The sequence below is a fragment of the Cyprinodon tularosa genome, unplaced genomic scaffold, assembly GCF_016077235.1.
Source record: "Cyprinodon tularosa strain WSP-4 unplaced genomic scaffold, ASM1607723v1 ctg245, whole genome shotgun sequence".
Taxonomy (NCBI): domain Eukaryota; kingdom Metazoa; phylum Chordata; class Actinopteri; order Cyprinodontiformes; family Cyprinodontidae; genus Cyprinodon; species Cyprinodon tularosa.
The window spans coordinates 173505-198293 of record NW_024038908.1 but is presented as its reverse complement, the minus strand read 5'-3'; the positions used below and the strand labels follow the sequence as shown (position 1 = coordinate 198293).

General features: G+C 37.7%; 2 protein-coding genes across 6 annotated transcripts in view; both read right to left on the bottom strand.

The window, feature by feature from the left end:
• Positions 1-2832: 2832 nt before the first annotated feature.
• LOC119785240 (musculin) lies at positions 2833-4074 on the bottom strand. 2 transcript variants are annotated; one of them, XM_038287778.1, is made up of 2 exons: positions 3250-4074; positions 2833-3085 (listed from the first exon to the last, which is right to left on the bottom strand). In XM_038287778.1, coding segments are annotated over exons 1-2 (438 nt in total). In that variant the 5' UTR covers positions 3687-4074; the 3' UTR covers positions 2833-3084. The 2 variants fall into 2 exon arrangements, with proteins under 2 accessions (XP_038143706.1, XP_038143705.1); XM_038287777.1 differs by having other exon boundaries at positions 3279-4066.
• A 4481-nt stretch (positions 4075-8555) lies between these two features.
• trpa1b (transient receptor potential cation channel, subfamily A, member 1b) overlaps positions 8556-24789 on the bottom strand; it is a 62827-nt gene continuing 46593 nt past the window's right edge. For 3 of the 4 annotated variants that reach the window (XM_038287755.1, XM_038287754.1, XM_038287756.1), the window contains exons 11-29: positions 23957-24056; positions 23748-23848; positions 21439-21614; positions 19077-19241; positions 18810-18924; positions 18460-18626; positions 18257-18347; positions 18046-18105; positions 17873-17962; positions 17586-17656; positions 17318-17474; positions 17140-17229; positions 16285-16454; positions 16066-16195; positions 14459-14641; positions 13444-13512; positions 12976-13077; positions 12780-12898; positions 9289-9502 (exon numbers count right to left, since the gene is read on the bottom strand). In XM_038287755.1, the coding sequence (XP_038143683.1) occupies positions 9289-9502; positions 12780-12898; positions 12976-13077; positions 13444-13512; positions 14459-14641; positions 16066-16195; positions 16285-16454; positions 17140-17229; positions 17318-17474; positions 17586-17656; positions 17873-17962; positions 18046-18105; positions 18257-18347; positions 18460-18626; positions 18810-18924; positions 19077-19241; positions 21439-21614; positions 23748-23848; positions 23957-24056 (2370 nt within the window). Of the gene's footprint in view, positions 9503-12779; positions 12899-12975; positions 13078-13443; positions 13513-14458; positions 14642-16065; positions 16196-16284; positions 16455-17139; positions 17230-17317; positions 17475-17585; positions 17657-17872; positions 17963-18045; positions 18106-18256; positions 18348-18459; positions 18627-18809; positions 18925-19076; positions 19242-21438; positions 21615-23747; positions 23849-23956; positions 24057-24789 lie in introns of all 4 variants that reach the window. The other variant, XM_038287753.1, reaches the window with a different exon arrangement.

Genomic DNA, 24789 nt, shown 5'->3' with positions numbered 1-24789 from the left:
TTCTCTGTTTTTAAGCCCTTTTCTCAGCATGTCCCAGTAGACCGCCTCAGCAAAGATCCCCATCCATCTGTGCTCACATCATTCAGGAGTTGCACTGGATGTAAGAGCTACTGCATCAAGACATCGCCATTATCCACTCTGTCTACCAAGAGTGGAGGCTGTTGAGTGCAGACTTGAACATTTGGGAAATTCCCATGTTGCTCATTGAATGGGATGCTGTAGTGACCTTCAACTTCTCCCTGCACTTCCAGTTAAACCTAAAGGGTGTTTTTCTTTTATAACTTTGTTTTGACTGAAATATGAAAGTATGCATTTGATCTCACAGACATTTCCGAAGTTCTCAAGACTCCTGCTGGCAGATATGAGTTCCGGGCAGATTTTCTTTAAACACACGGTTGAGGAAATCTGTACCTGCAGCTTAGAATAGCTGTAAAGTTGTGTTTACTCATATTTAATGATTTCCCCCATTTTAAATCTTTCTTAGGAGTTAGTATACAGTAGGAGAGCAAATATTTGAACTTTGACATGATTTATAAATCACAAAATATTCAGAACATCTGAGGTCTCAGAAAAAATCAAATGCAGACAAAGAAAAATGCAACAATGAACAAAACTTGTAAGAATGGAACTTACCCTCATTGATGCTATTTACTATTTAGTGCATGTCAAAATGTGCTACTAATTGCACCAACAAATGCAAATGAATTCTCAAGTTCTTTGACACTGGATGTCCTCTTAGCAATTAACGTTAACACAGTAAGTGCTGTTTACCGTTAATAACATTTTTAAGAATGATGAAATGTTTGCATATATATTTATTTACAAAAAGACCCATCACTTAGTCCAGACACATAACATTGTATCATTTCTTTAAAGTGATAGCAGTTGATCATTTCACAATAGCTTGGATTTGTTGTGTAACTATCAGTTCCCTTTCATTTAGTAAAAATGTATGATGGTCAAGGGCTGCAAACATATAAATACATGATTTAAATGCAAATTCAACATTTCCTGGTGACTCAAAAATTAGACTAGCAAACACAAAAATGAGACAAATAGTCTTAGAAAATTCTGCAAGTAAAAAACAAACAAACAAAGAAAAGCAACTTGGAGAACAGCACTGGGGAAATATGCTGCAAACACAAAAGCTGCCCCAAACACAGATGACACAAAACACATGCAAAGTAAAAATTCTGTGGGTAGCAAAAACTAATGTAAGCTAAAAAACACAGCAAACTGGCACCTCATAATGAAAGCTCTCCAGATCAATATGGGGAAACGATCATCACCAATTCGCAACCAAAACACAGCAATTACTATGATTTACTGTCTATGGACCAGATCCTTAGCAAAACAACATAAATGAGATGCCTTCCAGAGGTCATCTGGAGAAAAGAAGGAAAGGTACGTTTTCTTTTTAGTATTTTTCAACATTTACCCTCCCATAGCATCCCACATACAGTATGTCTTTTCAAAAGGTCTAATCCCAAATCAGGTGATGACTAGTCTCCCCTGAAGCACTTCCATTATGCATCGCTAGTTTCAAGCTTTTCTTAACTTGCTGTTCTTTTTGCTATTTGCAAAATTTTTTCATTTTCATGCATCTCATATGTCTGTGTGTTAGCATCATTTAAGTAATGCAGGGGATTTGTGTTTGTAGTATGTTGACGCATTTCTTTATTGCAATATATATTCTTTGCAGGTGTGTTTTGGGTTTGTCTTGCTAACTAGTCTAATTTTTGTGTTTATTTGTTTAATCTTTGAGTTTGCTGGTTTTATTTTTGAGTCTGAAGGACGTTCTAATCTGGTGTGAAATTGTGTATTTACATGGTGTTGGTCCCCCTTCAGCCACTGTACATATTATTGGTCTATAAATCCACTCAATTAGATAAAAATGACCCAACTTGGAATTTTTTTTTTAGATTGAAAACGTTACAAATGATAGCAGAGACAAACATACAAACATATCCTTGGCTCTTACCAGATAACCTTAGCATTTTGATTCACTTAGGATAAGAAGTGTTTTAACTCTGATGGTGCTGCATTGGGTAGCACTGTTGCCTTGCAGCAAGAAGATTGAGGGTCCAATTCCTGGCACAGGGTCTTTCTGCTTGGAGTTTGCATTTTCTCTTCATGCATGCATGGGTGCTCTCCTGCTACTCCCGCTTCCTTCCACAATGCAAAAACCTGACTTTTAGGTTAATTAGCTTCTCTACATTGTCCATTGTCACCAGTCTGTTGCAGGGTGTCCTGTCCAGGGTGTGCCCTGCCTCTTGCCCATAGACTGCCAAAGTTAGGCACCAGACCCACAGCAACCCTGACAAGGACTAGGTGGGAGAAAATGGATGAATGAAATCCAAATGAACTAGGTAGGCTTGTAGTTTGACATGCTCACCACCCTGACCAAAACCACCATCAGCAATCTATTAAAAATCACAAGACTACCACCTTTAATTTTACAGTACCTGCTTAAGTTTCAGTTTAGCAGAATTTCGATATTCTAAACAATACTTCTTTTAAAGATTACCTTTGAAAATGTTTTTTTTTTTTTCCTGTTAATATCTACCACTCTCCCCCTAAGTTACACTGCAACTCCCCCAACCCCCCCAGGTGTGTACCTCCCCTTTTGGGAAAGCCCTTTTGATGTAATCCTAAAGTATTATGATTAGTCAATACGGCTTGACCAGCACTCTATAGGCTTTCTCAGTTTAACATTAACCAGTCTAGTTGTTGTTCAATCAAACCCATGCTATTAAATTATACTCTAAATCAGTGCACAGCTAAAAGTGATAATAAAGATATCCAAATATTGGAAATGAAAAATCACTGAAGAACTTATGAAAGTTCTGAATATTACACAGGTAAACAATAAAACATCACTGTTCTGTCATGAGTTATTTAACAACATAACATAAAGACAGTTCATTATGACGGCAAAGCCCAGAGTATTACTTTGGAGTCAGTTCTGAAGGTTCTGGTTGATAGCAGCATAATGAAGAGGGATGGACTATGCTGTAGCCCCACAAAGTCTTACAGCAGATGAGATGTCCTCCTCTGATCTCCCTGACGACATAAAGGGCCATGTCTGAAAAAATGATACATAAGAGAATAGTTGATGAAGACATGCACTTAAACCTCATTTGTGAGTGAAACTTAGCAGAAAACTTTTAAGCTTTAAGATTAAAATGAATTAGATTTTATGAAATATGTGAGGAAATGCAGTTTTATTTCTAATTAAAGCATTTTTACCAAACATGGCTGTTGGAGAGGTTTCGTACCAGACTGACTGGATGTGCACAGCTGTTCTCCAACCGGTCTTCCTGCAGAATCTGTCTGAGGTGACAGATATAGCTGGAGGCGAGACGCAGTGTGTCCAGTTTTGACAGTTTAGTGTCGGCAGGAACCCAGGGCAGGCTGGTTTTCAGTCTGGAGAAGGCTTTGCTTAGGACTCTCATCCTTGCCCTCTCCCTTGCGTTTGCAGCATTTCTCTGGGACTGCCGTGCCTCCTTTGGGTGAGTTTTGGAGAGCCTGCTGCGCTCCTGCTCGATGCCCTTCTCCTCTTCATCCTCTTCCCTCTCTGAATACCGTCTGGAACTGAAGCAGGTATTTTTCCTCACTTTTGTGGAGCTCCTTCCATTAAATATCTCGTCATCCTCAAGATCACTTGGTGTCGAGCTTGTTGACATGGCTCTTCAGATTTGACCTCAAAGGGGCAGCAGAACTTCTTCTTGTCAAAGTTAAGAAAAGATGTTGGATTTTTCTTTAATAGCCAACTTCCTTATAAGTTCAAAAAAATCCTAACCCTGTAGCTGGAGGCCCCAAAAAGGCCAAAAAGGATTCTGCAAGCACACAATGCAACGAGTTAAAGTCCAAAAATGAAGTCTGGACCCCTCTAATTTAAGTGTCCCACACTTGGCCTCTTTGCATTTCTCCTCCCCTTTTCTCCATGACCCCAATGAGACCACAGCTCTGTCTCTTTGTGGACACTCTTAAGTTGGGCATCTGCAGTTGGATAATTTGGTTAAGCACTGTGAATTAATGGCTGGCTATTTGTAATCCTAGTTACTATTTGAAGATTGATGTAACAAAGCTACATAAGATCTTCAGTGTAAGGTACAAGAGGTTTCAACGTTCCCGCTGTAACTACGAACATACTGTAAAAAAAGGGAAATCTTTGTAGTGCCCATATGCAGTAAATGTCCATGCAATTTGTTGTTCCTACAGATGTGCCTTAATAGAAATGTCTTAGGGAGCTTATCAAAAGCATCTAATCCTTTGCTGGTTTCACAGAGAGATTGGGTTTCCCCAGATGGAGCGGCCTTTCACACGCAGCCCTTGTGCACCAGCCCCAGCTGTTAGTGGTTCCCATGACATCTGGAGTGCTGGCATGACCAGGGTGTGGCAGATGCAAAGAGGCCCAATCTTCATTCACATGTAAAACCATTTCTTTTTTTTTGGGTAATTATATATTTGTTTTACACCCTCAAAAATATCCTGTAGAACAATCTGTGAAAGGAGATAGTGTGGAGAGAAAAGAGTGGCAAAAGTACTCACATTAAAAGTATTGATTATACTTCTTTACTTAAGTAAAAAAAATAAAAACCAGCAGCTTCTGCATTGTACTTAAGTATTAAACTTTAAAAAGGTTTTGCTTTAAATGATAAAAATAACTTTACTCTGAGCAAAAAATTTTCTATGCACAGAATATGTTCATTTTCAGCTTTTCTCACTGTAGTGATAGAGACAACTAAGAAAATAATACCTCTGTTCCTTTGAAAATTTCTGAGAGAATTGTTGAATCCATTATGTCGTAAGCATAAAGAAATATACCAAAAATGACAATTCCGTCTATCTTCACTGACGAGCAAAAAGCACTACTTAGAGAAGCTCCTTGACAGGTCCACACCTCTAGTGACAGGCCTTTTGATAACAGTAATGAACAGGATGTACAGTAAGGGTGTGCAAAATAATCGTCATGACGATGCATCGCGATTCTAATTTTTGTGATCTACTGCATCGATTCTTGAAGGCAAGAATCGATTATAAAAAAAAAAAAAGAACAAATAAAATGCATTAATGGTTGGCGCACATCAGCCAAATCAAGTGGAATACAACTTCCAGTACAGCAGATGTCGCTGCGGATGTGTTGACGCCCGCTGCCTTGTGTCACTAGCATGTCTGGCCATGGGATACTGTGACGAGTCATATGAAATAAAACATGGAGGAAACTAAATTCGCCCGATGGCTGTGTCACATTTTAAGTCAGATGCTTGGATGCATTTCGGCTTTAAAAACAAAGAAGGTAAAAACGAAATTGATATCATGCACGTCATTTGCAAAAGGGGGAATATAAATTTGAATGTTTTCGTTTCATTGGTTTAAAGGACCACTGATGCCATGTAAACAGCACTGATTATCCTTATTTTGTTATTTCAAGTTTGATGAATCCTAAGATCTTTTTGTCAGTGTCCACGCCAGTAATAGTAATATTTCTGTCCAGTATTTGTTTTCATGGCAACACCTCCAAAAGTCGTTTCAATAAATACAGCTATGTATGAATTCAGTTGCTTTCAGTTATGTATCAATTGAAGACACTATCCAGATCATACCCAGCCAGTCAGCCACTGGTAATGGCTGTGTCTTTTTCTTACAGTGTTCATTGAAAATATCGCAACGGATCGCGATGCATCGCAATATTTCAAGTATCGTGATGCATCGTGATAGAATCGCATCGTGGCATGTGAATCGTGATTCGAATCAAATCATGACTTCTTTGCCAATACCCACCCCTAATGTACAGTAGGGAATATTCTGGACTTTAAGTACTTCCTCAGAAAAAAGCTGTTTTTGCTTTACTAAATATGTTTCTCAGTAAAATCACTTCAGCTGGAGCATATTTTACTCAAATTTCCAGTATGCAAATCTGTCCTTTATTGAAAAATGATAAGAAAAACAAACATTTTTTGAGAAAAGTTCTAAGAAATGCCAAAATCAGTAAACACAGGTTACAAGTATGTAAAATGCTACATTAGATGTAAAGAAACGAAGATAAAATTCTTGGACCACCAGCAAAACCAGCTTGTTATTTACTAAAAATACAAGAGGGGAGAAAAGGTTGCTGTTGTTGAGATGTACTTAATTCAACAGATGGGAAAACAGAAGGAAAGAGAAGTGAATATAAAGGATCAAAAATGTAAATAAAAAACAAAACATTTTAGTAATTGCAAAATGTTTGAGATTGTGACTTTTGTTGCCAATTCTTTAAAAATTGAATAAGGCACACTTTTGGCTTGAGATTTTCATCAATTCGACCTGCATTGAAATTCTTTTGGCTCTTTTTTCTGTTTGTAAAATTATATCAATTTAAACTGAACATCAATTTATGTAGACGAATCCTTTTGTTTCTTGATACAGAACAGTTCATTTTTTTCAAGGTATGTTTAGCAACAGTGATGGAGCCAGACATTTTCACAGGGGTGGCCAGGCAGAGACCAATGCATACAGATGAGCAGCCAGAAAAGATCAGATTCCAGATCCAGGTCAGGGTCAATCTTAACTGTAGCAACAGAAAAATGGACAAGGAAAACATACATTTCTAAATAAAACAATGAAGACAGATTGAATGTGAGAAAAGTGGTGAGGACAGCAGAGAGTTTCAACGGGGCTCCTCTCCCCTCCATAAAAGACATTCCATCCCAGCGCTGCGCAACATCATCAGTGACCCCCTCACACCCCCACCATGGACTGTTGTCCCTGCTGCCGTGTGAGAAGAGGCTTCACAGCCTTCGCTGCAACACCAACAGGTTCTGCAACAGCTTTTTCCTCGCTGCCATCAGACTGTTGAACTTTTGAAACTGTAAACTAGACTCTGCATCACACTTGAAAACATCATATTTGCACTATCAACATGGCTGATTTTTTAAATAATCCCTTTAAATAGAACACAATTTAGTGTTCTACTGCATTTTGCACCATATCCATTTGCACTGCGCTGAACGTATCCATATCAATACCTTTTGCACCACTCTTTTAAACTGGTTTCCTTTTCTCCTACACTGTTTAAGTTCTTGATCACTGCTGCACATTATGAAATGGTAATGTTCATTTCACTGTTGTAAGCTGTATACATTGAATATACTATGTGCATACAAAAAGACAATAAAGTTTATCTATGTCTAATTTCATAAAGCCTTTGAAAATGTATGGATACACACTGTTTTACACATCCATGCTGTCCAAATGAAAGGTAAAGTGGACTATCTTCTTTCAGGTTGGAGTTCAGTGAAATCATCTTATGTATTGGTTGTTCTACTTGCAACTCTCTGTGATGTGCTTACCTAACATCAATGTTCATGGTTTTGCTGCGCATTTGAACTTGTAGTTGTTATGTATCCAGTTAGTTTTGGTTTCAGTTTTTCAGGTAAGATCACAACCGAAAAGAAAATTTTATTTCAGCATATCAATGTTTAAGAATGACACAGTGAAAGTCTGGACCTAAATCTAGATGAATCTGTCAACTGAAAGTTTAATAAACAAATGCTCTCCATCCAATTTGACTGAAATTCAATTAATTTGTCTCAAAACAACTTTAACACTTGATAGTTTGGGGTCTGTTGTTCTTTCAAGTCAGTCATTTAAAATGCTAGATGACTTTCTACTCAGACAGACTTACTTTTTCCTTAGCCAAGCACTGTACCCCAATCCAAGGGCACTTCGCTCCATTTGCGATTTTCCATAAAGCTTTACAGCAGACCAGAGATCAGTCGAACCTTGGAGTGATCCCTGATCTTAACATATCCTTGAGTGAGTCATGAGGTGGAGATATTGAGTTATGCCGGAAAGACAGCCAGAGGTTTGGGCAGTCTGCCAACCCAATCCTCAGTCACCACATCCGTCAGAGAGGCGGACGGCCTGACTGACACCTACTGTATGAAGGTGCAAGCTAAGGGATTCTGCTGTTGGATTTACCACTCACCTGATGAGCTGTTTATTTTTTATTTTTTGACGGACACAAAATGGCATCAGCTTTATGAGATATGACATAATTCACTCCTGGGAGAACAGGCAGAGATAAACCATTGCATTCATTGGTTATTCTATGGACATACTTCCTAGAGTAAAACAGAGAAATATTGCCCCAAACATTGATGTAATTGATGACTTTATGGTTGTTCTTTTTGTCCTGGGAATAATTAAATTCAACCCTAGTGGTAATAAATAACACTTTAAAGTGGACTTGAAGGACAATAGGCATTCGTCCATCAGCAGAGACTTTTAAGGGGCTTGACCTCTGTCAGAGGTCTAGTTGGAGAAGCATAGGGACAGGTGTAAGCTCATGATGTCAGAGGCTGAAATCTGCATCAGTGTTTCCCATGATCTCCACTGAAGCAGATTGCAGCACTGAGCTAAGGATGAAAAACAAAGACAGATGTCTGATCTACGCATTTATCTTTCACACTGTACATAAGCATGTGCTTTTGCTACATGACTGTTGTTATCGTATATGTTACAGGAAAGTTTTTGTAATAGATCGTGTAGATGCACTAATGCTTTGCTGGGTGAAGTCATGCTTTATTTACAAGAGACAAAGTTATATTCTTCGTAAGCCAGCAAGGTACATGGAGGCACCTGACAGCATTATGTAGAAAGTAATTATGGCTGCAACATACTGTAAGTAACACTTTAAACATAAGACACAAAAACATTAATTAACATTCTGGATTCTTTGCACTTATTATTATAACCCACTGTTATTATTATTACTATACACAAAAACAGGATTGCAAATTCATCTCTTTGATTGCATATATTTAGAACATGTCATATTTTTGGCTAGACACCGGAGAGCCAAAAAACTATGTACTATAGATACAGTATACAGACAGTAACTTCCAGCATGACAAAATCTGACAGATTTTTATTTATTCATATAATAAGCAGGGTTTAAGTAGAATCGTAGTATGAGTAGCTCTATCATTTAAATGTATTATTGAATAGTATTGAATGTATGTGGATGTGAATTTAAAAGTCATATCTTTATTATGTATATAATTGTCTATGTTTGTTGCATTTAGGAACTCTAAATAAGGGAAGAAAGAAATTACAAGCTAACTCAGTTGACCCCTTACAATCACGTGTCTACAGGAGAAATAAATTAATTAAGCAATGAATCTTGGTATAAGTAACAGTCACATATACATTTTTATATCTTATGATTTCAGCTAGAATATAGTGAAAATTAGTGGTGAAAATAGTAATAAATGTCCATGCATTTTAGATCTCTTCTGCCTATTTGCGCTTGGCCTCAATGGCTTTAATCAGTGGCAACCAGCGAGATGTGGTGCGGACTCTTGCTTTGGTTTGCTTCAAAGTGGGCCACATGTTGCCTCTGAGGGTCACAGGACCGTCAATCTCCTCGGCTTCTGAGGAGATTTCCATCTTCTGGATGATAAGTTTCAGGAGGCAGTGCTGCTTCTCTAGCATGCCTGACATTTCTTTCATCCTGCAACCAAAAAAGTGAAACCAACAAAAACAGTTGTGAAACAAAATATTTGTCAATACTAACCTTGACTAAGCTTTAGATTAAGAACATTTTTTTCCTTGCATAATTATTCATTTGATTTGAAGCAAAAATTGCAATGGATTTTATTGTATAAAAATGCTAGACTAACACAAATTTGGATTTAATTGTAAGGTCGAAGTTTGTTTGTTTTTTTTTTGACAAAAGGCTCTGCACATGAGTAATCTAGATGAATGTTGTGTTCCCAATTACCCTTTGAAATAAACTTTTTCTGAGTTCAGTCTAAATCTCAGTGATGTAAGCGGGATAGCTCATGCTTTATACTGGCTTGGAAAAATATTCCCTCATTTGAGGGAAATCTTTATTATATTTATTTGCTTCAATTTTCTTAGGAGGAACCACAGAGTCGCTAGGAGGGTGGATGGCAATTCTGGAATAATCCTGCAGCTAACTTTAAAGATAGAAAAAGGTTAGCCTTCCAGTAGAGTATCAAATCTAAAATATGGTCAGAGTCACAAAAGAAAGGATTAAATCAAGGCTCTCCACCTTTATTCAGTCCCAGGCCCGCTATTGATGAAAAGGGAGCAATAACTCCCCCTTTCTGAGTAAGGGGGTGTTTGTTTTCTTCATCCTCTGACATGGGAGCTGGCTCGGAGCTTGTCTGCCTGGCTGTGTGTTTCCTGGGTGGGGCCACCAGTGGAGCTGGTGGCTGGTGGACAGCTGCCTTTTGTATCTCTGCTTCTTTTTCTATGGCCGCTTCTGTCTCCTTAAACCCCTGTCGGCCTCGGCAGATGGCCGCTCACACTGAGCCTGGTTCTGCTGGAGGTTTCTTAATGTTAAAAAGGAGTTTTTCCTCTTCACTGTCACTACATGCATGCTAGGTGTGTGGGAGTGCCTTTGAGTCAATAAGCCGATGCCATCAACTGGTTTTCCTTAGGTACAAAACTTTGAACCAATTTGACTGCATGATCTGGTCGAATTGTCTCTGTAAAGTGCCTTGAGATGACATGTGCTGTGAATTGGCGCTATATAAATAAACTGAACTGAATTAAATTGTTTAGAAGTTTTTAACTGCTGGTTGAGGGGTTCTCACAAAGGAATTAACATCAGACTTACTGCCACATTAAAAATACATATTCAACAAAATATTAAAGGAATAGTACACCCAAAACATGATTAGCCTTCATTTTCTACTCACCCCCATGCTGAACAACACTCTGGAGTACTTTTTTGATATCTCAAATGCATCTGGAGATCTGGGAGGCTTCTTGCTGCCTGCTGACATTCAAATAATGGAGGTCTATGGTGACCGAGACAGAAAGGTCCATAAAAGTCCACAAAAAACGTGTCAATATTCCTCCATACTGCTCGTCCAATGTATTCCAAGTGTCCTGAGTGGGTAGCATCCAGAATTTACTCGAAACGAAGTCATTTAGAATGTTTTTAGAGCATAAACAGTAGTGTATAGGATTTCCTGAAAGCGCGCACACGCGCGCTCACGACGCTACGGAAGCCGGCAGATCAAACCAGATGAAAGTGCGCATTCAGCGTCTGCTCTTCCAATAATGCAAGCGTAGAAGAAGAAATGTGCTGTTTACCTGTGCAAAGAAAGAAACAACGAAAGAAAAATATCTGAGGACTTCAGTGTTGAGGAAGAGCATGAGTTCTTTGCCGAGCTGAATGCGCTGGTTTGGTCTGCCGGCTTCCGTAGCGTCGTGAGCGAGCGTGTGCGCGCTTTCAGGAAATCCTATACACTACTGTTTATGCTCTAAAAACATTCTAAATGACTTCGTTTCGAGTAAATTCTGGATGCTAACCACTCAGGACACTTGGAATACATTGGACGAGCAGTATGGAGGAATATTGACACGTTTTTTGTGGACTTTTATGGACCTTTCTGTCTCGGTCACCATAGACCTCCATTATTTGAATGTCAGCATACAGCAAGAAGCCTCCCAGATCTCCAGATGCATTTGAGATATCAAAAAAGTACTCCAGAGTGTTGTTCAGCATGGGGGTGAGTAGAAAATGAAGGCTAATCATGTTTTGGGTGTACTATTCCTTTAATAACTCCATATTCATCAGTTAATGACAATTTTCTGGTACCTGTCCACAGGTATAAAGTTCTTTTTTATTCTTTCCTGGTTTAAGCAATGTTACAGATATTACTGTCTAATCTACTTGTGATAAAAAAAATATTAGTTCAGTCTGGCCTAACATGTCTATGCGGCTGTAGGAGAGAAGATCACAAAAAAAACTTTACAGCCCTCAGCAGCCCACTAGGGAGTTGCAACACCCACCTCCCCCTCACTGAAGATCTCTGCTTTAAATCAGAGATATTGTTGACTTTGAATGACACAAGGACCTTATTCTGAATTTCGGTGGCAATACTCGGAAATGTGTTTAAACAAAAATTTCCAACCACTCTAACTGAAATGGAAGAATTTTACATACAGAAAAGTGACAAATTTAATTTTGAGATGAGCAAGATTGGTTGAGACCACATTGAAGGGAAATGGACTTTCCCTCAGTTTCTTTTTGACAATGTTTAAACACATATCCAGGAGTGTTTGTCAGTTCTGGAGGTTTCCAGTAGAGCAACTTCTGGTTGAAGATGCTCTAAAGGACCTGGAGTCAGACGCAAATTCATGACCCACCATCTCCTCGGTCATTCGAGTCTGTTGTTTTGAATTACTTTCATGTTCAGGCATTTGAATCAGGATAAGACTGCTTGTGTAATTTCTTTGGAATGTTTTTAAAGACATCCTTATACGTACATGCGTAGAAGCTGAAACCACAACCCCCCTCCCCCCTTTTGTTCAGCTTTTCTCTTTAAACAAAGAAACCAATTGTTCTGATCAAAAAGACCTGAACTGTAAAAAAAAACAACATTTTTTTCTACTTTTTAGATTTTTTCTCATTTATTTTCTCCTAAACTTTGCAGCCATGCATTACTTTGTGTTGGGTTAACCCAGAACATTCATTGAAAAACATTTAGGTTTGTGTGAAAACGCTGAGAAGTTCAAAGCATATGAATAGTTTTGCAACGCACCGTTATTACACAAACCTACCCATAGGGGTAGCTCAGACATAAAAAATTATCTCTGCTGTGCTTTCCCACTTTCTTGCTCTATATCAATGTAAACTGGATTTTGATGACCATTTCAAACTTTCAGTGACATTCTTAGGCTGATCTAAATGTATATGTTTGGGAATGCATTACTTTTAATTATGTGTCTGCTCTTTTTAGGTGCCTTACCTCGCTTTCTGCTTTTTTAGCTCATTCTCTACAAAGGTGCAGCTCTGTGATTTGGACTGCAGACGAGTCCAGACTTCACTTCTATCCTCCTCACCGGAGATTATTTGTTTTATGAAGTGCTGTGAGAAATTGGGAGTCTTTATAAGAGAAACAGACAACATTTATTGACCATCTTTACTGCAGGCATGAATCCTACCCTGGAGCATTTGCGATTGGGGTAGACGATAACTGAGGGTTTGTCCACTCGCTTCATAAACCAGTAAGGGAGCTTGTCTTCCAGGGATGTGTGGAGATCAATCTTAGATCAGAGGGGAAAAATGGGTACTACATTAGAAAACTAAACAAACCTAGTTAATCATTCTGAGACATATCTACCCTACTTATTATTTTATAGCACTGCTCTATTGCTGAGTTTATTCTGGGCATAGTTAAACAGGATATTAATATTTTACTTCTCAGTTTGCAGTGATAGCATGTGCTTAATCATCTCCTGCTTCTAATATTGTTACTTGGACACAATCAGAAAATTACTATCAAGAGTTTTAAACACCAAACTCAATCTCATCCACACTATATTAGATTTCAATTTCTGATAACTTTAATATGTTGTTATGGCAAGATGAAGAACATGAAATCTTAGCAGGAGGACCAGCTCCAAACCTACCTGCATTGCGATTCGCTTCAGAGAAGCATTTCGTTGAACTTCAGCAATGTCTCCAACTGCTAAACCAATCTGCAGGAAAGAACTATTAATGTATCATAAAACAACGCACAGTGATGACATAAGGAGCAGACACACTGCAAAAAGCAAGGCACAATGACACAATGAGTCGATGGAATCAACTGCTTTTCCTTAGATAGAAAATTTTGAGTCAATCTGACTGTATGATCTGGAGAACTGTAAAGTGTTTTGAGATTACATGCGTTGTGAACTGGCGCTATATAAATAAACTGAATTGAAAGTGAATTAAATTAAGCTTCCTGTTGTGATGGGGTCATGACTGACCCGTTTAAATTTTTGAATACATAAAAGTACCTCATAAATTTTGTTTAACACGTCAAGGTTTTTTTTTTTACCTCTGTTTTAGTTAAATAAATCCAAAACATTCACCTTTATTAAATTTCGAAATACTCTGGAAAAAAAAATACTTTTTTTTGTGTTGGGGTCAGTTTTGACCTGGTCTTTATAAGTGGTATAAAAATTGCTTTGCTAACACAAACCTTGCTGTCACTGGTTTTGATTGTCAAAAAAAAAAAAAAAAACAGGGGTTGGACACAGAACACTATTCTGCTGAGTCATTACAAAGTGACAAAAATCCACTAGTTACATTGGACCACCATTTCAATTTCTTGCCTTTCTCTAAAAAAAGGATAAGGTTTCATTTCTAAAAGAAATAACTTATTTTATTCAGGTCAGTTTCTATTTATCTGCTTCGCTCCCCTTTAAGCCCCAGTCAGTCTTGGCAGATGGAACGCTCATAATGGGTCTGGTTCTCCTGGAGATTTTGTTCTTGCTAAAAAGGGAGTTTTCCTCTCCACCATTGCTGCATACATGCTCATTGTGAAAAAGTTGATTTTCCTAAGGTAGAACATTTTTTACCAATCTCACTATTATCTGGTTGGGTGGTCTGTGTGTAGTGCAACATCTCCAAACAGCCAAAGAATAATAAAACACTTACCATCAGGTTCACTAAAAGGATGGGCATAAGCAGAACAAAGAACACAAAAATCACATATGTCAGGACACCAAATGGAAGCTCATTGTTCAAAAAAGCCTCCAAGAAGTTGTTCTGATAGTTCAGCTCCCCGACCATCATCACGAAGGTTTGAATCACAGAGAGTGGTACGCTGTTAAACTCTTTCTGTTGACAAAAAAATTGATAAATATAAATCAGTAAAAAAAAGGCTTTCAAAAAAAAAAAAACTGTATTCATGTAATGTAGCTTTTTAGGTGTAAAAGAGCCTTTATATTGTTTTTGTTCAGCACTGGTTTTTGCCTTCAAATTCTCAAATTCTCTCTTTTAATTTTTTTCTACATTACATTAGATGCTATTGTTGGTATGACCCATTAGCCTACATATCCAGACTAGTTTATATCGTGTACACTGGATGTGAGTTGGACTGTGGACCAATAGTGACTCAAAAACAGCCCATTGTTGAAATCTTAACAATCTAAACCTCTCTTTTAGGACATGATTCAAATCATCATTGAAACATTCCCCTGTTGCAGCAGCAATCTTGTTATGGTTGCAGAAAGCGCTGTTGAATTATGGGCCCGCCTCCCGCACTGTGATCGGTCCAGTCTGTTTTTGTCCAGAGAGTATTGAGCCTCACCAGACTGACCATATGCCCCGTGTCAGTCAGTCTGGCTGGCTAGCCTAATGAGCCCTTGGATGAGCCATCAATGCAATTCAAAAATTCTTGTTGAGTGGCCACTCTTGGCCTAGCTCACCACTGCTCCATTTCATATCCATTAATGACTCTCACTGTAATCAGCTGAAGCCCAAAAGGCTGCTGTGTTCACACTGACTTACATAGGATCCCTAAGAAAATGGTGCTGTAAAGAGAGCTGAAGAGGTCCGGGGTAAATTGCATGTGGTGAGACTGCTAGAGTTGGAAAATCTGGACTTTTCTACGAAAATACAACGCTCAACCAATTGGCGACTGATTGTGGTTTTGACGTTTGTCGGAGTGCAGCTGAGACAAATGTTTCTTTAAATCAAAATGGAATATAGAGAAAATAAAGATGAAATAAGGAATGCTCCTAAGAGATTTTTAGGGGGCTTTTAAAAAATCAGTTTTAAAGAAATTTCAATCATTTATAATTCATTGTCCTGTGTAATCCAGACACAGCTCTTAGAGTTAGAGGGGGTATTCTCCAAACTGGTTTAGGCTCTGGATAATCAGATTGACCCATAGACATTGAAGTAGACAGTTTTGGCTTTCCAGAGCAAAACAAGCTTTATCAGGTCCTCTATGAAATCACTGTCTGCAATGTTGAATTGAAACTGGCAAGCGGATGATCCACAGCAAGCACCGTAAAGCAGAGGTGTATCTGAATTGTACAGTGGTCAATTCCCCACAGTGCAGGCAGAAATTACTGTGGACAGTTGGACTGAAGACACCAAGAAATGAATTTGATCCCTTTCCAGACTGAGGGATGTCAGTCAAATTTGATATTAAAATCTGTTTGTCTGAAACAGGCCCGACCCCTAAAAAAACAAAACAGTGCTGGATTTTCTATAATTGTAGTAATTGCTTCCATGTTCTTGGCGATTTCTCTTACCTGGTTGAGCATCAAAGCATAGAAGGCCAAACCAAATGCCAACATCAGGTACACAAACAGCATGACAATACGGATCAATGTCCTCATGATCTCTCCAAACATTACAACATAGATGCCGATACCCTCAAACCTAAAGGGTGAGATTTTTACAGCTTCAATAACATTGAAAAGATGTGATGATAAGATAAATACAAAGTGTTAGAGTGAAATTAAACCTGCCTCTGCAGATAAAGAAGAAACCCAATCCAGGAAAATAAAACTGCCATTGCCCCTGCTTGCCAGTGCAAAGACACTTCTGTATTTAGCAATAGGGGAATGACGAACAAAAGAGAGAAGATGGCCGACAACCAGTCAATATGGTTAGAACTGTCTCTGAAGTAACTCCAGCGCTTCGGGGGGCAAGAGAGGAAAACAAATAATTATTTTTCTTGTTAACCACATACAAAGGTGTATGTAAACTGTAAAACTTACATTTAATAGTTAAAGCAATTTATCAAAATCAGAGTGTAACAGCGATCAAAATAACTGCTACTGCAGCTCTTTTTTGGGGGGGGGGGGTGTCCTCTTTTTCAGAAACCCAAATCTGGTAACTCAAGGGCCGCTCTCCTGCAGGATTTAGAGGTTTCTCTGCTTCAGCACAGCTGATTCTGATGATTGCAGTCCAGCAAAAGCTTATTAATCAGCTCTCAATGAAAATGGACTGTTCTGGAACAGGGAAACATCTAAAACCTGCAGGCCAGCGGCCCTCCAGGACCAACTCTGGGACTGCCTGGGAACACCCAGCCATGTGACAAGCATAGTAAAAACCCAGAATATTTATGTTATATTTACAATGAATGCATTTGGTTATTTTTCCACCCACATAAGCAGTTTTAAATGAAGGGGGAATAATTTCAGAAAATGAAAAAGAAACTTGAATTTGAAAGGATTATTTTCAGTTTCATATTCTTTTTGTTTAATTTCAAAATAATTTTATGGTTTAAATATACTTTCAGGTGCAATTTTTTTCATTAACTCTTCGGTCCCAAATTAGCTCCATACTAATAACATATGTATAAAAGCATAGTTCTGCACCTGCTGTGTAATTTGCACGATCTCTTTTCCTATTGAATAGATGTTTGTGATCAAAACCATCACCATGCAGAAGGACAAGAACACACTTTGCTGGAAAAAGATGATAAAACAAAGACAGAATTATAGTTGAACATGTTCTTAAGATTATACAGTAGATTTTCAGGTACTTTTAAGTTACCTCTGTAAATGAGGTGGGAACCACAACGATGTCGAGCTCGCCTGTAGCAGTGGCATTCACAGAGGGTCGAAGAGTCACTATCAGATTTGTTAATGGCAATAGCCCAAACAGGTACAGAAACATGTTAAGCAAGTGAGCTTTGCTCCCATAGGCAAACCTGTATAGATAAAATAATTTATTTTAGATTGAATATAATCAAAGTCTTACTTAAATTTGAAAAGTGAAATCAAACTATATTTTATCTGGTATTTACTCTGTGGATACACACCATTTCATTGCCAAATACTTTTTGCAGACTGGATGGTTGAGGAGCTCAATTCGGTTATACTCCACCATTGCCTGCAGAAATGATTAAAAAAAAATTAAAATTAAATAAAAGGATTAATACAAAAAAAAAATTCAGAACACCCCTTTTTTTCATTTTTACAAGCAAATTTGTTTTCACAAATTTACATGGAAAAATGAAAACCTCAACAAACACATCAAATCTGCTTAACTAGGTGAAGGGAAGCAGCAGTTTCCTGGTCTAAAACAGACCAGGAGAGGAAAACTTACATTGACTGCAGCTAGTGGCTTAGGAGCGTAGCCATTCTTGAGCAATTTTGTTGCAATAGGAGCCTGGAGCCATCTGAAATTATATTCAATCTACACCACATAGAGAATATTTTTTTATTTTGTTCACAATGATGATTAGGTTTATGGTTAGACAGTGCTTGTAGATAGATTACATGGTAGTCTGGGCTGTTGTGATCATCATCAGACTCCCTCACGCAGCGGTCAAGCAGATGCTGTGGAAATCAAAAAGAAAACACTTTACATCTAAATCCAGAAATCAACCAAAGCAGATTATGTAAAATAGTTAGAAATGGTTCATTGTGATGTGAGTTAGAATCTGGTTGTTATTTTTATATTTGTTTATTATTTTGTGAGTGATTTCACCTTGCAGCTCTCAGGCAGAAACTCAATCATGTCAAGAATGGGGCAACGCTGAGTGGATCCGGGTTCAAACATTCCAAGAGCCTCATCACATCTGAAACAGCAAAATGCTTAATGGAGCTTCAATATTTCCATATGCTAAGAATACGAGTACAAATTAAGACCAAACACTAACTAATAATTTTAGATCAAACCTTAAAGTTTACCTCTCACTGTCAATCACAGCCTTGACCACATCCTTTCTACCGTTCTGCAGAGCCTCGTGGAGGAACGAAGTGTCATTCTTATTCAACATGATCTCGGCCCCTCTTACCAGCATCATTCTGACCGCAGCCACATGTCCCGATCTTGCAGCGATATGGAGTGCAGTGTTCTTGCATGGGATAGCAAAAGACTCCTTAGTTACCAAGATATGTTACCGAGCCTTTTAACACTGCTATTATTATCAGACCATGACTGTCATTTGTTGATGATTAACTTCTAAAAAACTCCTTCTAAAATGGACACCCTTAAGAGAAAGGAAATTTTTTTTTAGAATAGAAATCATCATATTTACCCCATCCTCATCGGTTTTATCAAGTAACTTGGGATTTGCAGAGAGCAATATATCCATAGTTTGTGTGTATCCTTCAGAAGCAGCATGGTGAAGACAAGACCAGCCTTTGTAATCACTGTAAAATATGTTCACAGGTTTATATACCATAAATCAGCTTGTTTAACATGTCAGTATTAACATTACTCTACTAAACTCTTTTGCATGGTATGCTGTTGCTAAGGCTTTATATGCCGTCTATAAATGCTTATATCATTGGTTTGGTTTTACCTGTGAAAGAGAGCTCCTTTGCGCAACAATAGTTGTACCACCTTGGTGTGTCCATTTTTTGAAGCCAAATGCAGCGGTGTGAGGCCCCGCTCATCACCTTCATTTAGCAGACGAGAGTCTGTGATGGACTCCAGTAACCTGTGGCAGGTGTTTACACGCCCATACCTTGTATAATAAATAGATAAAGAGAGGTATTGAACAGTCAAAATACTAATATGCTCTAATGCGTCAGCCAGCTTCAAAGTAGATTTACAGAGAAATTTGAATGACTAAACCCCATACAGCATGGGGCAGAATAATGTATATGAGGTTGTTTGATCAAATTTTTAATTAATGGTGACCAAACTTCCTCTTTTTCATGGACAGGGAATCCAGCAGTGGGGGTGGGGATGGGGGGGAGGCTGTTTTTCATAATCATTAAGCTTATATCGACTGCCGCTTTGCATAGAATACTATGGTACTTTGTTGCCAGATGTAATTCTCAAGAGACGGCTTGTGGGAGGGTCTAGCAAGAAGCCCACATACACACAGGGAACAGAGCAATCGGCCTTGGACTCAAAATGGCAAAACGAAAGTGATGCTTCACGGATGAACTCCAAAATTTTGCACATACTGTGGCGGTTGCGACAAGTGGGAGGCTGAGTGCACCATGTGGAAAGCTGGCACATATTTTTGAGTTACTAATCAAGGTGCAAAAACTACCAGGTGAGAGCTCCCCTGCAAAGTTGACCGAGTACTTTGTTAGACCTGGGAAAACAGAGGAGGCTCTAAAGAGGTAATTTGTTAAAGCAGTATTCTTTAATACAGAGGAGGAACATTATTTGATTTTATTCATGAATTTTAAAATTGACCTATAACTTTGTTACTGGTTGTTACAGATTGTTACAGATTGATTTAAAGCTCCATCTCAAGTGAGCACAGGTGTTAAAAGCTGTGGTGAGCGGGTGGAAGGCGAGATATACACTCTGAACAATTTCTAAGTTCCTTCCAAAAAGATCAAGCATTCATGCAAACAGTCTCTTAAATGCAATTTTTTTTATTTTTTACTGAAAGGTAAAACCAGAGTGACCAGTAAGACCATTTGAGCTTTAAAAGCCTCAGTGACTTGTAATAGTGGAAAAGCATCTTATTATAAGAGACTGTGATAAGTGTACAGAAGCAGAATAATTGTTGTTAGTTACATTTTTCGGTAAAAAAAAAAAAAAATCACAAGACTTACTATATGTTAATGATATTAACAACCCCCTGTAGCACTTGGAAGCTCCTCAAATAAGTCAGTAGGAAAACCAATACAGGGAAAATTAGAGCCAACAAGTTCTTAAATATCTTAAAATTGACCTACTATGTCATTATTGAATATCCTTTTGCTACTTCAAATGTTTTAGAAAATGTTAAATTACCATGGGATAAGCACAATGAATGTAGTAGAGTTTTAAGGTGGGATTTCATCAAGATTTAAAGCTCATATCAGAGAATAGTTTTCTCTTGCCTGAAGTTTTAATTAAATAGTGAGTTATTGAATATGTGAGTGATTGAAAAATCAATATGAATAAGTGCCTACTGTTCATTCTTTCACATTATTGCTTTTCTTTACATTTCTGGCCAAGTGAATTCTATTCTTTTGACAGGACCTCCAGGATTTAGAAGGATACTGGTATGTTGCAGAAATCAATCCTAGATAAAAGGTTATGGGGTAGGACATTTCTCCCTGTATTAAATCATGTAGTGACATTTTTAGATTGAGCTGGAACAATTATTTATCATCTGTCTACCTTTCTTTTTAATTAGGGAGACCTTGTAAAAGTACCAGTGTTATAATTTGAGTTATCCAGAGAAGCTATCTTAGCGGTTATTATTTTATTATCTTGTGACATTATTGATCTTTTAAAAAGAAAAAAAGTCATGCATGGATGACACTTTAAAAAACAGGAAAGAAAACTATTGTTGCTGATGAAGATTCTCAGTCATCAAGGTCATAGTCATTCGGTAAAAGTTTCGTAAAATGTCAGACATTTGAATTGAGAAAGCTTCCTGAGGGGGAAGCGAAACGTCTCCAAACCTTGGCAACCAAGTCCAGTTGATGGTTTTTTAAACTTTTACGGAAAACTATTGTTCCACCCTTTTTTTCCTGATTATTTTGTCTTCTTTTTCCTTTACTGAAGAGAGTAATTCTAAATAAAAAGAACGCAGCCATGTTACTAATAGCATGTTATGGACTGGATACATCACAGAGATCAATCAAAGAACTAGACAAAGGCTTGACCCAAGGTTTATTTTGTCAAAATCTTAAGTCAACACTCTTCAATTCCAAAGAACTAAGCAACTTTTTGACCATTTCTAATAAAATGAGTGTTTTACTTACTGTGCAGCAAAGTGAAGAGCAGACTTCTTGTCTTTGGACTTGCATGCAAGGCCAAGTTGCCCTGAGAGGCCGAGCATGTTCTTCACAGAATCATGGATACCAAGTCTGCAAGCATAGTGCAGTGGTGTGCACCCTTCGTTATCCTCACAGCTCAGCAAGGCCTTCACACTGTTATGCTAAAGTCAGACACATTATATAAAGGTTTAATTAGTAGTACACAAACCTTGGTCCAGGAAATGAAGGAAAGAAAACAAACTTAATGCTGAAATTGACAAAAGTAGACCTTTCAAACTAATATTGAATTAGAATTTACAGCCCTTTCAGAGTTTCAGGCATAATCTGACTTTTTTAGTCCTGGCTGACTGTGTCATATGAAGCAACCAAAGCTTTTCCCGCACAAGTATTGGCCATCCGGCGCTGCTTATTAGTGCTACTGCATTAAAGTTCTACCCAAAGTAAAGTGCAGAAAAATAACAGATTTTAGCCATAATTCCATCAAAAATTAGAGTACCTGCAGGTGCTATAATTTCACCTTCAGGTCATGACCTTCAGACTTCAGGTCATTTGCTCCATCTAGCATGCTTTGAGGATGGCTTCATAGATTGTTCACCAAACAATCTCTTTAAAGATCCTAGAGCACAGGTGTCAAACTGGTTCCAGAAAGGGCCGTGTGGTGGCTGGTTTTCTTTCCAACCAAGCAGTAGCACACCACACTCCATTCATCTCATCAAGGTGAGTCTAGTCTTAACCTGATGACTTGATGGGATGAATGGAGTCTGGTGTGCAACTGCTTGGGTGGAAAGAAAACCAGCAACCACACGGCCCTTTCTGGAACCAGTTTGACACCCCTGTCCTAGAGGATCATTTTATCTATTATTTGTGCCACATGTCACAGGCCGTCGTGGGTGTAATTCTAGTTTTTAAGTGTCAAGTGAGCAGAGGTGGGTAGTTAATAGCTACATACACTTACTCAGTTATGTTTACTTGAGAAGCTTTTAGATGAAAATATAATTTTATGCAAATTCAAATCTTATGAAACTATTGTTACCTTTACGCGAGTAAAAATTTCTGATTACCCTACTGTACCACCATGAGTAACGAGAGCTTTTCAGAGATCGGGTAGAAATATAATCGACAGTGTATATGCTTTTATCTATCTATTTATCTATCTATACTGTAGCAGGAAGTTCTTTATAATTTCCTAAAATAAATGCACTACTTAGTGTAAATGTTGGTTTTATAAGTTCATGTTGAAAAAAAAAAGATTTGGAAATACTATTCTGCCTAAATTTAATATTTTGTAATCATGTTATTTATTTGTATTTTTTTTTTTATTTCATTTTATACTTTAGAATAGCAGAATTTGCACAAAACTTTTTGCTTACATAATTTCAAACATTAATCACATGTTGTGAGCCAACAATCACTCAGTAATTGAGTATTTTTTTTTTTTATTCTTGTGTAATTTCTTGGATGACTACTTTCTACTTTGACTTCAGTAAAATCAAGTAGCGCTACTCTTACGTGATTAACAGTTTTGGATACTTGACCCACCTTTATCAGCGAAGCTGCGGTAGATTAAGACCTACTGGGGGCGAATCTGACATTGTGTATTTTTCCTGCTAAGTTATTGTTGTTGAGCAACATGGGCAGACTGCAAACAGAGCCGTGCACAAGGTAAACATGGCTTGGCGTTCTTGCACATGCACATTTGATAGCCATTTTGTAGAAGCAAACAGGTAGGTTGGTCTTGTGCCTGAACAGTGAATCCAGAGGTAACAGGAGCGTTTCTTACCTACATTTTCAGGAAAATAATATAATACATTTTTATGTAATGTCATCTGATCAATGCAGTGACACTTGCGAAGTAGTTTATCGGATAAATATTTTGCATCTCTGAGCTGCATCGCTCTTGGAGAGATGTTTTAGACCTGCCCTGGTTTGTTCTTTTGTTGGAGCATGAATATTGCTTTAATATCAGATGCATCGAGAAGCTGTGATTAAAGCTATATATATTTATATGCATTAGTAGATGCACATGGCAGAAATGCTAAAGAGCTGTGGGGTTTACCCTTACATAAAATCCAGGTTTTATTTTGTGATAAATTCTTCTTTTGAAAGCTGTGTAAGCACTGTTGCTTTAGTATATTCTATAAGGTTTAACATACAGTTTTCCTTTCAGAATCCAGTTCTTCTTGTCATCTTGCCATAAACGATTAATTCACAATAGAGTTATTAACCAGCTCCCAATATTTCATCATTTTCTATTAAACTCCACACTGTGTATTTATTAAGCAATTGCCACATACCTGTAAAACTTCCTCAGTGAGATTTTTCAAACCCTTAGGCTGCAGGATGGCCAGATGCAGAAAGTTACAGCCGCATTTGTCCTTCACATTCACATTAGCCCCTTAAAAGATATGAGCATATACTTACAACCACTCAAATGAAAAGTGATCAGAAATCATTGAACATTATCTGTGTACTTCTTGTTAGGGTATGCAGCATTTTATTCTACCTTTGGACAGCAGCAGAGCTACCGTCTTCCATGCTCCACAGCTAGTTGCCAGCAATAAAGGAGTGTTTCCCTTACAGTCAATGCTGTTCTGGTCAGAACCCTAGGGAAAAAATACATATAAATCTTGTTATTTCTCGATTAATTTCCTTGTAATTACTTTTAATAAATACTTTAGAACATTTATATGAAAAGTAATCTAGGAAGAAAACAATTTAAGCAGAACTCTTATACTTAAGTTGTTAATGTTCTTCCATGCAAAATTCAATACTATAGTGAAAATGTGGCTGTTCTCATCTCTCATTTGCTCTAGGTATGCTTACTCTACCATAGATGCCCAGGGAGTTTTCAAAATTACTTTTCTTCATAGTATTAAAAAGGGTATTATGTTACTTAGAAAACAGCTTTCACTGTTCGATGATTTCTCTACATCTGGAGGCAGACATGCTTTTCATCTAAAACATACAGCTTTAATCACCACAAGTCTACATATTGAGCTGTGGGGAATAATTATGACCATTTTTTTTTTTTTTTTTTTTCAAAGATCTTTTCTTTTTTGTTTTTTAACAAATACTAAATAAATAAAAAGAATAATGATCAATTTGCTCCACTTAACTATTGTATGTTACAAACTTTTACAAACACTGTGTATCTTGTTCTATTACATTAATAATTTGTATTTTTTATGTTGGAAAGAGCAAAACCTGACCTAGTGTGTAAATGTTTGCCAATCTATCTCACAATTTCATGGCTTTAGTACTAGAAGGCTTCAGGTCAAACATCTTAACTTTTTCTAAAAAATTGGTTTACATTAAATAAACTCTGACTCGTCTTTC